The sequence below is a fragment of the Candida parapsilosis genome, contig 006372 (assembly GCF_000182765.1).
Source record: "Candida parapsilosis strain CDC317 annotated contig 006372".
Taxonomy (NCBI): domain Eukaryota; kingdom Fungi; phylum Ascomycota; class Pichiomycetes; order Serinales; family Debaryomycetaceae; genus Lodderomyces; species Lodderomyces parapsilosis.
Window position 1 is genome coordinate 187,039 of NW_023503283.1, and position 13,604 is coordinate 200,642.

The 13,604-nt window shown below is 38.6% G+C and overlaps 6 protein-coding genes across 6 annotated transcripts; all 6 read left to right on the top strand. All coding sequences in view use genetic code 12, as the record gives it.

Moving 5' to 3' along the window:
- Positions 1-632: 632 nt before the first annotated feature.
- Positions 633-1,733, top strand: CPAR2_400890 (uncharacterized protein; the record flags this gene model as incomplete). Its single annotated transcript, XM_036810964.1, has 1 exon — positions 633-1,733. The coding sequence occupies one exon, from the start codon at positions 633-635 to the stop codon at positions 1,731-1,733; it is 1,101 nt and encodes a 366-aa protein (XP_036667449.1).
- Positions 1,734-2,820: 1,087 nt separating this feature from the next.
- On the top strand, positions 2,821-3,198 carry PGA53 (Pga53p; the record flags this gene model as incomplete). Its single annotated transcript, XM_036810965.1, has 1 exon — positions 2,821-3,198. One exon carries the CDS (start codon positions 2,821-2,823, stop codon positions 3,196-3,198), a length of 378 nt encoding a protein of 125 aa, XP_036667450.1.
- Positions 3,199-3,860: 662 nt separating this feature from the next.
- On the top strand, positions 3,861-4,751 carry ILV6 (acetolactate synthase regulatory subunit; the record flags this gene model as incomplete). Its single annotated transcript, XM_036810966.1, has 1 exon — positions 3,861-4,751. The coding sequence occupies one exon, from the start codon at positions 3,861-3,863 to the stop codon at positions 4,749-4,751; it is 891 nt and encodes a 296-aa protein (XP_036667451.1).
- A 1,005-nt stretch (positions 4,752-5,756) lies between these two features.
- ZCF27 (Zcf27p) lies at positions 5,757-9,257 on the top strand (the record flags this gene model as incomplete). The annotated part of the gene is made up of 1 exon (XM_036810968.1): positions 5,757-9,257. One exon carries the CDS (start codon positions 5,757-5,759, stop codon positions 9,255-9,257), a length of 3,501 nt encoding a protein of 1,166 aa, XP_036667452.1.
- A 266-nt stretch (positions 9,258-9,523) lies between these two features.
- On the top strand, positions 9,524-10,592 carry HAP3 (Hap3p; the record flags this gene model as incomplete). The annotated part of the gene is made up of 3 exons (XM_036810969.1): positions 9,524-9,620; positions 9,701-9,939; positions 9,993-10,592. 3 exons carry the CDS (start codon positions 9,524-9,526, stop codon positions 10,590-10,592), a joined length of 936 nt encoding a protein of 311 aa, XP_036667453.1.
- A 1,205-nt stretch (positions 10,593-11,797) lies between these two features.
- Positions 11,798-13,504, top strand: BEM1 (phosphatidylinositol-3-phosphate-binding protein; the record flags this gene model as incomplete). The annotated part of the gene is made up of 1 exon (XM_036810970.1): positions 11,798-13,504. The coding sequence occupies one exon, from the start codon at positions 11,798-11,800 to the stop codon at positions 13,502-13,504; it is 1,707 nt and encodes a 568-aa protein (XP_036667454.1).
- Between the last annotated feature and the right edge of the window lie 100 nt (positions 13,505-13,604).

A 13,604-nucleotide genomic window follows, 5' to 3' on the forward strand; every position in this document is an offset into this window, starting at 1 on the left:
CAATTCAGACATGTCATATCTCATGTCATCTCGGCCACTGGCTTTTCCATGCCATGTAGATGCTGGCTGTGGCTTTGACGCACTTTATATGCAACGGGTAAAGAGGCAAAAAAACAAATGTCGGGTAGGAGAAAATTTATCCGACAAGTGAAATTACGAGAGGTTTCAATTGCGTTGGCATTGTTATGAGAAATGGCACGATATTGACCCATTCGACAATAGAGCAAAAGTGGTATGACAGCTACTTTCATGATCTGCAGTAGTGGATTCACATTACTACTCATCTTATTGGTAGGAGGATCCATGAAGGAGCAATCATAAAGTAGGCATCTATTTAGTTTTAGTTGCCACTAGAGAAGAAAGAGTTTAAGATTGCGCTCACGGAAAAAGAAGAATTTTCTAGTCGATCAAGCTATGATTCTTTTTTGTTTCCATCCCGTTAGCCGTTCTTAAGGAACAATTTAGGTTGTGTGCTATTTATCTCCGGGATGAGAAGAACAATAGATGATTACATTCTTTTTTAGATCTACTGCGATATATATGTCTATATATATATACGTATAGAATACATTTTCCAGTTCCTACTTCAACATCTATTACTTTACAACCACACTATACATCAACACTAAATCATGGCTTTCAGAACTCCAGTACTTGAATATAAAGCGTGGGCTTACAAGAATGGTAACCACCCCATTGAGCTAATCCAAGAAACCGTTAATTTATCCAAATCAGTCAACGGCGAGTACATTGCCCCCGAAGGTAAGATCTTGATTAAGATCAATTATGCATCGTTAAACCCAGTTGATTACAAGCTATACAAGGCCAAACCAGCCTTTCTTCGTTTTATAAATTCCAAACAAGGTTTTGGTAAAGATTTTTCTGGTAAAGTTGTTTCTGTTGGTAACAATACCGCCACCAAAGTTAAAGTCGGTGATTTAGTGCAAGGTATCCAAGCACCAATGCTTGATAGAGGATCATGCGCTGAATATTTGTTGCTAGACCCTAAAAAGTCGCCAATTGCTACCAAAGCCACCAATATTGATCTTGCTAAAGCCGCCTCATTCCCCTTAGTTTTGGGAACTGCTATGCAAATATCAAGAGGCTTAAAGATCAAGGATGAAAAGATTTTGATTTTGGGGGCTGGTACATCAGTTGGTAGATATGCTGTTCAATTGTGCAGATTGAAAGGAGCTAAAGAAATTATCACTACAAACTCAGGAAAGACTGCTGATTTGATTAGTGAATTGGGAGCAACTTCACAAATTGATTATAGAAAGAACCCAAACATTTTACAACAAGTATTGGAAAGTGTTAAAGAATCGGGTCCATTTGATCACATATTAGATACTGTTGGTGGTAAGGAATTGTTTCCTGAAATTCACACTATTTTGAAAAAAGGCGGTGCTTATCATACAACCAACCCAGGAAGTTCATTCTTTGCATACACAAGTTCATTATTGAAAAAGAAATGGGCCGCTTGGGGATTCCTTGGGTATGATTACAGTTTTGGATTTTTGGATTACAATGGAGGCTGGATTGATTCAGCTAGGGATTTGGTTCAAAATGGACAAGTTAAGATTTTTATAGATTCAGTTTACCCATTCAATGATTTACATGAAGCGGTTGATAAGTTGAACAGTGGTAGGGCTCAAGGTAAGATTTTGTTGGAGGTTGAAAAACCAACCAAACAAGAAGAAGCTGAAGAAAGAGAACAAGGTACACGTTTGTGATGAGAAGCTTGGTGTAGATCGAGTTTGTATTTAATTGAGTTGCAAATTTTTTTTTTTTTTGGTAGAGAGAGGGTTACGTTTGTAACCTTTTTGACATTGTAGATCTAAGATAAAATATCATGGGCTCTTTAAGTGACAGCTAAAATAAGTGATGGAGGACTGTTTTATAATTGACATTAATATTCACTTACATTCGTAAAGCGTAAAACTTTAACTTCACTCTTTGTAATTCTTTTGATTTCTTGTTGTCGTGTGACGAGGCTGTAGGTTGAATAAGCTTTCTTTTGGGAAGAGATGCAGGATGGATGTTGGGAAAATGAGGTGGTTGATATTCTTCCCTTTGTGCTACGATAGGTCATGTGCGGCATTCTTCAATATTTTGCACCAATTTTCAGACGGCGAGGCTAAGATTGAAGCGTACCTGAAGCCATTGCTTTTGAGAAGAACCAACTTCGAGGGTTCCTTCTAGCTTCAAGGGACGAACATCAACTGAAAAGCGCAACACTTGTCATCCGTTTGAGGTCAATCGTACTGAATGCAAATGATGCATCCATGGAAGAATATTTACGAGAAAAAAGTTTACTCAAAGCCATCTTTACACGAGTCATTTTTTGGTCTTGACTCATTTACACAAAGAGAAAGAGCGAGAGAGAGCTGGTTTGAGAGAACATCACCTACTCCATTTGATGATGGGTTATGAGAAACTTTCAAGCTTTTTCGTTTCTCTTATTGAACAATGTGCACACACCAATTTATTATTGTAAAATTAATCACATGGTGCACTACCTAATTTTTATTAATTGTTGTTACACAAAAACTTTTATTATGGTATTTAGTATACAGTATGTGCAACAATAGCAACTTAACGAAGGGGGAAAGAATTCAAGTCAGTCAGTGGGCGTCTAAATTAGAAAAAAATCAAAATTTATACACGATGCATTCATTCAAATGTATTGTTAATGCGTAAATTGCAAATAATAATATATCAATTTCATCCTCATCATATATAAATACTCTTTCATCTTCCCCCTTTTTTTTATTTTTTGCATACACACATCTTTTATCGGACTATCAGACATCACACACAATGAAATTCACTGCTGTTTTCACTCTCGCTTCAGTTGCTTTAGCATTAAACTTGGACCAAGTCAGATTAATCAACGACCACGAAGTGGTTATTCAAGATACTGAATATGGTTACCCAGCAATTGTCAATTTGAAAGACGAAGATGACCAAGCTGAAGTTGCTAAAAAGACCAAATCATCAACTAAAGTCACTACTACCACTTCATCTCATGTCACTTCTGTTACCACTACAACTACTTCTCACTCATCAAAGAAGCATTCATCCACTTCTACCAAACACAAGACTTCAACTCACTCAATCACCAAGACTGCTGGTGCCGATGCTGTTGCTGCTAGTGTAGGTGGTCCATTGTTGGTTGCTTTGGGATTATTGTTGTAAGAGGTGCCACCAAAAAGTACCGCTTTCTTTTAATTATTATTTAGTTGACAATATACATCAAGTTTACGCACACTGTTTCATGTCAGTCAGATAATGCACACGTTCAGTTCGGCAAGATTATTTGACCCGCCTCCTTTATTTTGCGGAACGTGTTGCTGTTTAAGTTAACGAGACTAGCACTTCACGTTGTTATCTCTGACTCGGCGCATACTGTTATTTCCTCTAATCGAGTACATGTGTATAGAACAACGATGGAGACGTGGTTGCAAACAGCCTCAAAACGTTAATCCAAATGCAAAGCAGGAGACGCCGGATCAGGCGCCGGTTTTTATTTGAAAAAACCAACTGGTAGCAGTTTCCGTACGAGCGGTAAAGAAATTCCTCTCTTTCTATCCCCTCCCTTGGGGGCCACACCTGTCTAGCCCAGGCAAATGCTTTTTTCTCTCTCTCCCTCTCTTTCTCGACCTAGTCGTCTGATACCGCCCCACTCAACGACTCACTTTTGGTTCTATGCATAGTGACTCACCCAACCCCAAACTCAATAGAGAAAAAAAAAAAAAAATTGATTGTATGAAGATCTTCAATTTTTTTTCACCAAAGCAAAACTTTTGAAACCACTCATTCCACCCCCCTCTACCTACTCCAATTTTCATCTCCCAAAGATGTTTAAAAGATCATCCAGTCTCCTCAGACAATCTATCAGAGCTAAGTCATCAAGCTCCACCTCAGCATTGGCTTACAAAACATTACATCGTAATCAAAAACGACCACCATTACCAACAATAGATACCCCCAATTGGTCCGCTAATACTGCTGTATCATCAATTCTTTATGAGACACCAATAGCTTCCAAAGCACCACCAAAGCAACACGTTCTCAACTGTTTGGTTCAAAATGAACCAGGTGTCTTATCAGGGGTTTCAGGTACTTTGGCAGCTAGAGGATTCAATATTGATTCATTAGTTGTTTGTAATACTGAAGTCAAAGATTTATCACGTATGACTATTGTGTTGAAAGGGCAGGATGGTGTTGTTGAACAAGCGAGAAGACAAATTGAAGATTTGGTACCAGTATATGCTGTGTTGGATTATACAAATGCTGAAATTATCAAACGTGAATTGCTCTTGGCTAGAGTCTCTTTATTGGGACCAGAATATTTCCAAGAATTGATTGCTACTCATCAATTGCACATTGATGATGCATCTTCCATCCCCGATTTATCAGCCACTGAATCTGCATTCCATCCGTCAAATTTGGCACCTAGCGAAGCATTGAGACAGAAACATATGCATTTAGATCATATTACTACAATCACTAAACAATTTGGTGGTAGAGTTGTTGATATAAGTGACAGAAATGTCGTTGTTGAGTTGAGTGCTAAGCCAAGTAGAGTTTCAGCATTTGTTACTTTGTTGCAACCATTTGGTATTTTGGAATTGGCTAGATCTGGTATGATTGCATTGCCTAGAACTCCTTTGAACAGTGGTGAGGAAGAGGAATTACCAGTGGATGCTTCTGATATTGTTGATGCTTCTCAATTGCCACCAGGTTAAGGGGAGATATATTCATAGACATCGAATAGTGGGAGACTCCTTGTATAAATGAACAATGATTAGCGAATAGTGAATACATTGTTGTAGAAGTGAGAGCCTCTCTCGCTCCCACATCCGCATCTCTATATTACATGCATATGTAAAAAGCGTCGACCGGAAGCATTTATTTTCTTTTATCTAGGCGAAACTGCTTACAATTTTTTCGCCTAAGTTTCACGGTCGGGAATAACAAACTATACTGCTTGTGGATGTGGATCCCTATTTTCAATAAATTTTGGTCCACAGTCTCCAAATGCAAGTTGTCTAAAGCTTAAATCAATTCTCTTTGTTTCCTCTATCAATGGATGCAATATGCATATTTGTAAATCACAAAAAAAGAGGGCCGACCTTGTGGTTTAACGTATTTGTATACATGAGGTTAACAGTTGACTCGCACACAACGTACAACGTAAAGACAGACCTACAACCCATGCATTATTATATGAGTCCCATCGTCACCTCTAACTCCTTGCGTATAAACTCCCGCCGTTGTTTTGAAAAAATAATTAAATAGCTCATGCATATCGTATTAACATGTTTTGTGTAACTTCATCGAGAGAGAAGAAAATATTCTCTTTGGACCACCGCATAGAATGTTGACTCGTAACGGTAACCAAATAGTAGTTTGGACAGTTAGCGAGTTAAAGAGCGAGTAGCCAAGTGTATATCATGCACACACATGCAAGATTAAGTCCAAAATAAATATGAAATCACTCAACAAAAAACATTACCCGCCTGTGGTAAAGTATAACACAAATGCATATCCACAAACTTTCACTCACACATACGTTTTCAGTAAAATTTACGTAAAAAACTTCTAATAATCACTTCGTTTAGAGGCTTGATTTTCGAGATCCTTGATGCCCAAGTATAGTGTTGGGTGTTATGAAGATACCAACCTGATTCGCAGATATTACATTCACAATATACTCTAATCACCCGAGGAAAAGACTACTTCACTGTACAATGCTGCATCAAGAGTCACAACAAGCAGAAATTTCACGTGCTGCACAACAACAACAACAACAACAACAACAACAACAACAACAACAACGGCAACAACAACAGCAATCACCGCCTTCACCTCTACCGCTAGCACCCCAACAGCAGCATTTGCAACAACAAACAGGACAGTATTATACGCAACAGTATGCTCCTGGGTATTATCAAGCACAGCTCTTGCCTGAACCACCGATGTATTCGAGTCAGCAGTATCAACAACCAATACAGCAACAACATCAACAAACGCAACATCAGCAGCCGCAGCAGCCGCAGCAGCCGCAGCAGTTGCCTCTACAGTATCAACCCAACCCACGAAATGACCAACAAGTACAGCAGCCAATGCAACCACCACAAGCACCGGGGGTACAGCAATATTTTCCACCCGCCTATCAACAAATACCTCCTTTTCCCCAATATGCACCAACTCAACCACCAACAATTCATTACCAGTACCAATCGCTGCCACCGCAACAACCACCTCCGCAAAATTTTGGACCTCCTGTTAACAGCTATAGATCAGTTCGCTTTCAAGGAGAAGCCAATTCTGCTCCACAGAACCAATCTCAATCCCAACTGCCAGTTGTTAAAACAGAGCTCGAAGATAGGCAAACTTTTACCGCATCAGCACCAGCAGTAGCAGCAGCACCACCACCTCCAGCACCAACAGACTCTTCTTCCCCTTCACAAAGCTCAACAAAACTGAAGCGCCGCAGCACAACACCCGAAAAGCCCCCCGTAGAAGAACGTCCCTTCAAAAAGAGATTGCAATCGGCAAAATCGTTGTCCAGGACTTCAGTCACATATCCAAGGAAAAGAGCAGTAACGGCGTGTGATACATGTCGATTAAAAAAGACAAAATGTGATAATGTACGTCCACAATGTGGATCATGCATTCGTAATGGAAATCGAAATTGCCAATACAGTACTGATGATCAACTCAATGATTACTCGAGCTATGATCCGGCTTCATTGAACATTTTGACAAAATTGGATGTCATTTTAAAGGATTTAAATCAGATCAAAGCTAGTGCATCCGTGTGCGGTTACAACAATGACACTGAAAAAGTTGCAGCCAGTACAAGCGACCACAAAGTTCCACACAGCGACAGTCATAAGATAGGCAAAGATTGCCAATATGATGACTGCATATGGGACATGTCTGTGACATCAGTCATCAATTGGAACATATTTAAACAAAATTTACATGTGACACAAGATGAAGTGGAGACTATTAAAAAGAAGCTTCTCAATCTGTACGATCGAAACAATTTTGTCCTTCACGCAAAAGCAGAAAGCCCTAGTTCATTAAAAGAGAAAACCGATGATTTCAGAATTGTTGAACAATTGCTAATGGCAAATTTCACTAGCGTTATAAACTCATTCTTTGTCAATATGCACACAAAGTTACCCATTTTGAATGTTTGTGAATTCTTTACTGTATTGGAATTGTATCAGTTCTTGTACTCCAAAATGCAAAACTTTTCAATACCGAAGCTACTTGAATTGTTTGAAAAGGAAGCGTTACCACAACTGATTGTTCAAGTTTACAATGATCTGAAGATGGAGTTGAATGATTGGGAAATTGACAAACTCAAACTTTTAGTTGAGTTTATTCCGTTGATTTTGGTCATTTCCGCCCTTGGCGTTTCAGCCATACCCGTGCATCTAGACAATTTAACCACATTTAAAAACTCCATGGATGAAGCAGCATCAACTGCCATTGGCTGCCTAAGTGGTGAAAAATGTTTTGATGGTATCTCAACCACACTCACTTCAAATAGGGCTAATATTGCATACAAATTGCTTACATACTCACAATTCCTTCTTCAAATGTTTCCATTTATTATGAAGGAAAACACTATTCGATCGACTCAATATTATTTGCTAGTGAGTCAGTTGCATTTGCAAAATAACAATCCATTGTTTGCTCATAAATTTATTGTCATTGCTAGCAGGAACATTATGTACTACTTACAAAAGACAAAGTACAATGCCACCGACAATGACAATGAAAAAAAGGATGTACTTGATCGAGTCTTCTGGACTTGTTTAAAACTTGAATGTGAATTGAATATCGAATTATCACCATTTGTTTCTCTTTCAGGAATACATCGGTTTTCACCACCGACTTTGTTCCCCAAGGTCCCTGAGCCATTAAATAATGATGCAAAGGGTAAGTATAGTGGATCTGCTCTACGATTAACTGAAAAATACGATGATCAATACACTTGGTATTATTTCTTGACTGAAATCGCAGTGAGGAAAGTTGAGAACAAGATGCTCGATGATTTCTACTCGTTGGAATCTACGTTGCATCATACTTGGGACCTGGAAAAGTTTGCAGCTGAGACTGTATGGACAGATTTTGTCAAATACTTGAATCAGTATAATGGAATCCTCAATTCATTAACACCAGAAATCAGATATTTTGTATTACAAGAAATTGATGTTGACTTTGTTTACAAACGTATCAAGAAAAAGTATGATCGGAAACAGGCCAATGGGTCCAAAGACAAAAGTATGCCCCCACGTGACGAATCTGTTGAATTATATACAGATATGTTTGATAATTTGGATGATTTTTTAATTGATGACGACTTGTTGCTTCGTGCACAATCAGAATCAATAATGTATATCAAAACCAGAGTATTGGCATCCAAGTTGCTTTTGTTTCGTCCATTGGTGTATTTGATATTGGAGGACAAGATCCCTCTATTGGAATTGGTTACTGCTGCGTCTTCTGTGATTAACAACGCAGTGGTTTCCGAGCCGGCTTTACTTGAGAGTAATCTTGGTTTTGAAACTCCAGTCTCTTCGACAGCTTCCAATACAATGGCTGATTCAAATGACTTTTCAAGTGCTTTTGAAATTGATTTGGATTTTTTCAATTTGAATAATGCTCCACTATTTTATCAAAAACAATATCCGGACGAAGACTTTTCCAGTTTGATTGAGTACACTAGATGTAGCACAGATGACCCCACACAAACTGGTACAGATGATGAAGCCAATTTTAGAATTAAAGATATGGCCGCTGCCAGATCCAAGATTTTACGCATCTTCTTCCAGAATCTAATTTCAATTCCGAAACTAAACATTCCACGTTTGGCATGTCATAGACATCCAGGAAGTTGGTTCTACATACGTAACTTGTTTATTGGAAGTGTTATGCAATACCTCATGTTTAGAAAGATTCAACAAGTTTTACTCGCAGCTAGTTCAAGCAAGGAAATACAGACATTGATGTTGCAGTCAATGCGAGACAATAATGAAGGAGGTAGCTCTACCGAGGCACCAGCCAAGTCCTTTGATGATATTGTGCAAATGATCTCAAATGTGATTAGTGAAGAGAGTATAGTTGCTAATTTAGAACATCTGAAGATTGTGTTTGAGTACTGGAAAGAAGAAATGAGCGATTGTGCTATATATCAAGAGCTTATGACGAGAATGTTGGACGAATTGTGAAATGTTTGTGAAATACACGTAGAGCTAAAATATATTGTACTGATGTTGTACTGATTTTTTAGATAACTTTAATTATTTTTTTTGGTTCTACCACATAACAATAGAAAAAAAGAAAATGGGCAATTACGCATTTGTTTCAATTTTCTACTCCGATCTCGCTAAATATTTTTGGTGCAAAATTTCGTTCAAGTAATTCTTTTTTGAAAAATCATAGCAACCACAGGTAAAAACCTAGATAACGGAAACAACTGTGCAATTCGTTAGCAATGACAAGTCAGTCTACCGAAAGCCCGATAGATAAGGACTGGAACAATAGCGACTACGAAATCAAGGAACAAGATCGGTTCCTACCGATTGCAAATGGTATGTTTTATTTTTTATTGAGAAGAGAATAAGATTACTCCAAAAACCCTGTTTGCATTCCGATCACTAACACCTATTAGTTGGAAGAGTCATGAAGAAGGCTCTACCTGAAAGGGCCAAACTATCAAAAGAATCAAAAGAGTGCGTACAAGAATGTGTCAGTGAATTTATTTCCTTCATTACAAGCCAAGCAGCCGACAGATGTAAGTTAGAAAAGCGCAAGACGCTCAATGGGGAAGATGTTTTATGGGCAATGTACACATTAGGGTTTGAAAACTATTCCGAAACCCTTAAGATTTATCTCGCCAAGTATCGACAGGTATGTATTGAGAACATTTGTTTGATGATAGATCGAGTACTAATTATGAGCAGTACGAACAAGAACAAGCATTGATAAAACCACCAAGGAGGAAAGTTTACAAGAGAAAGAAGAAAATTAAAAAACACGAGACGGAGGAGTTGGAAACGGAGGATGATTACGACGACGGCGATGATGACTTTAACAATGAAGAGACATTACTTAATCCACCTGTAGATTATTTCCAAGAAACCGATTTGAATGAAAATAGCCCAGCGTATCCAGATCCAACGACTGGCACCTCTGTTGGTACATCGACTTATCCTATTGGAGATGACTTTTTTAGAGACCAAGACAATACAGCAACAGAGAATTTCACATACATGAGTCAGCCGAATTTGCAACAAGAACAAGCGATTTTGAATAGACCGTATCAACAGCAACAACAACAGCCACAGCCACATCAGCCGCAACTTCAACAACAACGGGAACAGTTTCATCAACTCCCCCAGCATCAGCCTCAACAGATATACACGCCCCAAGAACAAGCTTATGATTTGAATGATATGAGTGATGTACAAATGCAGCTTAATCAGCAAGGGCAAGGAGTTGGGATAGTTTTACGGAGTTCTCCTCGGTATTCAAGAACCGGACAGGGTAACAATCAGGGTTAACGTGACTGGAGGTATGAAATGTGGGAAGAGGAAGAGATGAACGTGGCCACAACCGATTTCGAAAACGATCTCAATGGTAGGTAAATTATCTTTGGATCAAAAGATTCTCAGAACATAGAATTCAAGTAACCACGCTGCTAGTGATTGACATACGTACTTGGTGACATCACACTAAAACTGTGTAACGTATTTTTACGAAAGATGGTAGCCTTTGGTTGCAACAATTGGTTATTAGTATAACATGACACGTGCAATACAACTTGATTATACTGGGGCTCTTGTACCCCTCCATAGTATAGGCAAACACACAATCTGGTTAACCGTAGTTTTATCTACTTGGTGGAGATTCCAACATCAGTGAAGTCCTTAAGAATGCTGATTGATTTGAAATAGTAGTTTAGTGAAACTGCGATTGTGGACACGTCATACGAGTACAAAATCTTAAATAGGAGGCAATTTTGATTAGTATGTGAATCTGGCTCTGTCATATTTCATGTATTAGAGATCTTGTGCAATAACCACGCCAGTGTAAAGAGATTTTTAGTCGTTTTAGAGAACGCATTTCCTATTTGGGACAAATTCAGTTGACACAAATTACACGACTGGAGTGGCTTTTTCAATGATTCTTTTTTTTTTTAACCCTTCTGGGACAGTTAAGAGCGTACGTTCAACTGGCATGGTGCCTGAAGACCAGCGGAAATTATTGTTGAGGACAGTATCGTAACATTTAGCACAATACGCATTTGGAGCATCTCCCTTATGAAGATCAGACTTCCCTTATGTCACGATCTTTTCTTTTACAATGATAGACCTCATCATGTGATGAGTCTGAAAAAATAATAACAATCTCTTCGACTCTTTTATTAAAATAGAATATAAGAGATAAATCCCAGCTTTACTTTTCACAACAATAGGGGGGAATAGACGGAACGACAAACTTTTCTGCTGGAATACTTTATTCACAACTATACACATTGCAATCACAGTAGCTAAGCAGTATCCACATCTACAATATTATTTTCTCAAAGACTTAGCTTCAATTGCCCACTCGATACTAAAATTAGCACCTTTTTTTTTTCTTTTTTATTTCGTTCTTTTTTCAATCTCAATTTCAAATTCAGTGACAAATTTTAAAGAGCTGCTGCACCCCTTTCGAGGTTACCCTATTGCATCTACGAGTCAACTATCGCACCCTCCCCCGCCCCATGATCAAGTCGTTTAGGAAAAGCAAAAGACTGTCGAGCTCTTCTGGCTCACCCAAAAGGACAATTTCTAGAGTTTCTTCGCGAACACTCGACACAGAAAGCGCACTTCAGTCGCCCAAGAAAGTTATCAAGGCATTGTACGACTATGAGCCACAAGGTCCTGGGGAATTGAGATTCAACACTGGTGAATTCTTTCATGTATTGAATGTATCAGATGATGCAAGACACAGAGAGGCTGAGGAAAATGGATGGTATGAAGCAACCAATCCAATGACCAATGCCAAGGGAATGGTGCCTATAAGTTATTTCGAGGTATTTGATAGATCGCGGCCATCAACAGTATCGAATCAGAGCTCGAATCAAAGCTCGAATCTGCGTGGTGGTTCTCGTTCACTGAATCTGAACCAAACATTGTATGCAGTTACTTTGTACGAATTCAAAGCTGAAAGGGATGATGAACTTGATGTTTCTCCCGGGGAAAATTTGATCATTTGCGCACATCACGACTACGAGTGGTTTATAGCTAAACCCATCAACAGACTTGGGGGACCAGGTTTAGTTCCAGTGTCTTATGTCAAAATTATTGACTTGTTGAACCCACTCGCATCCGATCCAACAGTTGATACATCAAACCGAGATCATGTTGTTGAGCTTATAAATGGATTCAAAATACCCACAGTAGAGCAGTGGAAAGATCAGACGGCGAAATACCAAGCATCAACAATCCCACTCGGTCATATCTCAAGTACAAAAGCTCCTCCACAATCATCAACATCACAATTCTTTGATGGACAGACCTCCACTTCCAACAGGTCATCATTGGTTTCTATTTCGATTGTTGATGCTAGCGTTGACTCATATCAGCTAGACCATGGAAGATATCAGTATTTGATAACAGCAAAACTCTCAAATGGCAAAATAAGGCACCTTTATCGTTACTACCAAGACTTTTACGATTTACAAGTACGGTTACTAGAATTATTCCCATACGAAGCGGGCAAAATTGAAAATTCGAAAAGAACCATTCCATCGATACCGGGACCATTGATCAATGTAAATGATTCTATTTCAAAATTGAGACGCGAGAAGTTGGACTTTTATTTGTCCAACTTGATTGCATTGCCACCACACATATCTCGATCGGAAGAAGTATTGCGCTTATTCGAGGTATTGAATAACGGATTTGATCGCGAAGTTGATGCACCAAACCGTCGTGGCTCCAAACCAATAAGCCAAAAGTCGAATTCGCATCAGGATAGAATGTCACAATATTCAAACTTTGGAATACACCCTCGAGCATCAGAGCATTCAAATGAATCTTATAGGTCGAGAGAATCTTCGAGTGGGAACTTGCTTCTCGAAACTGATAAGCAGCAACAAAAAGTCAAGGTTAAATTTTATTATGAAGATGATATTTTTGCATTATTATTACCATCAAATTTACGACTCCAAGACTTGAAAACCAAGTTATACAATAGACTAGAATTGGATGATCTACAGCAGCATGGCTTCACCGAACCTAAAACAATAGATTCGATTAGATTGTTTTTGAAGAATGATTATGAAGACTTTGTGAAAGAGTATGGGTTACACGATGTCGATTTCAATGTACATGGCTCGAAGTTGGAGGAATTTGAGGTTAATGACGATGAAAAATTCCATGAAGTGCTCTATGAGAAATGCAAATTGATTATATTGTTGACTTGAGGAGAGGTTCCAAAACACGAATGGGGGAACCTTTCACATTGTTGGCTTAATCGCCATTTACTCTTCAACTTACACTTTCTTAGACACATTTCTATGTTAG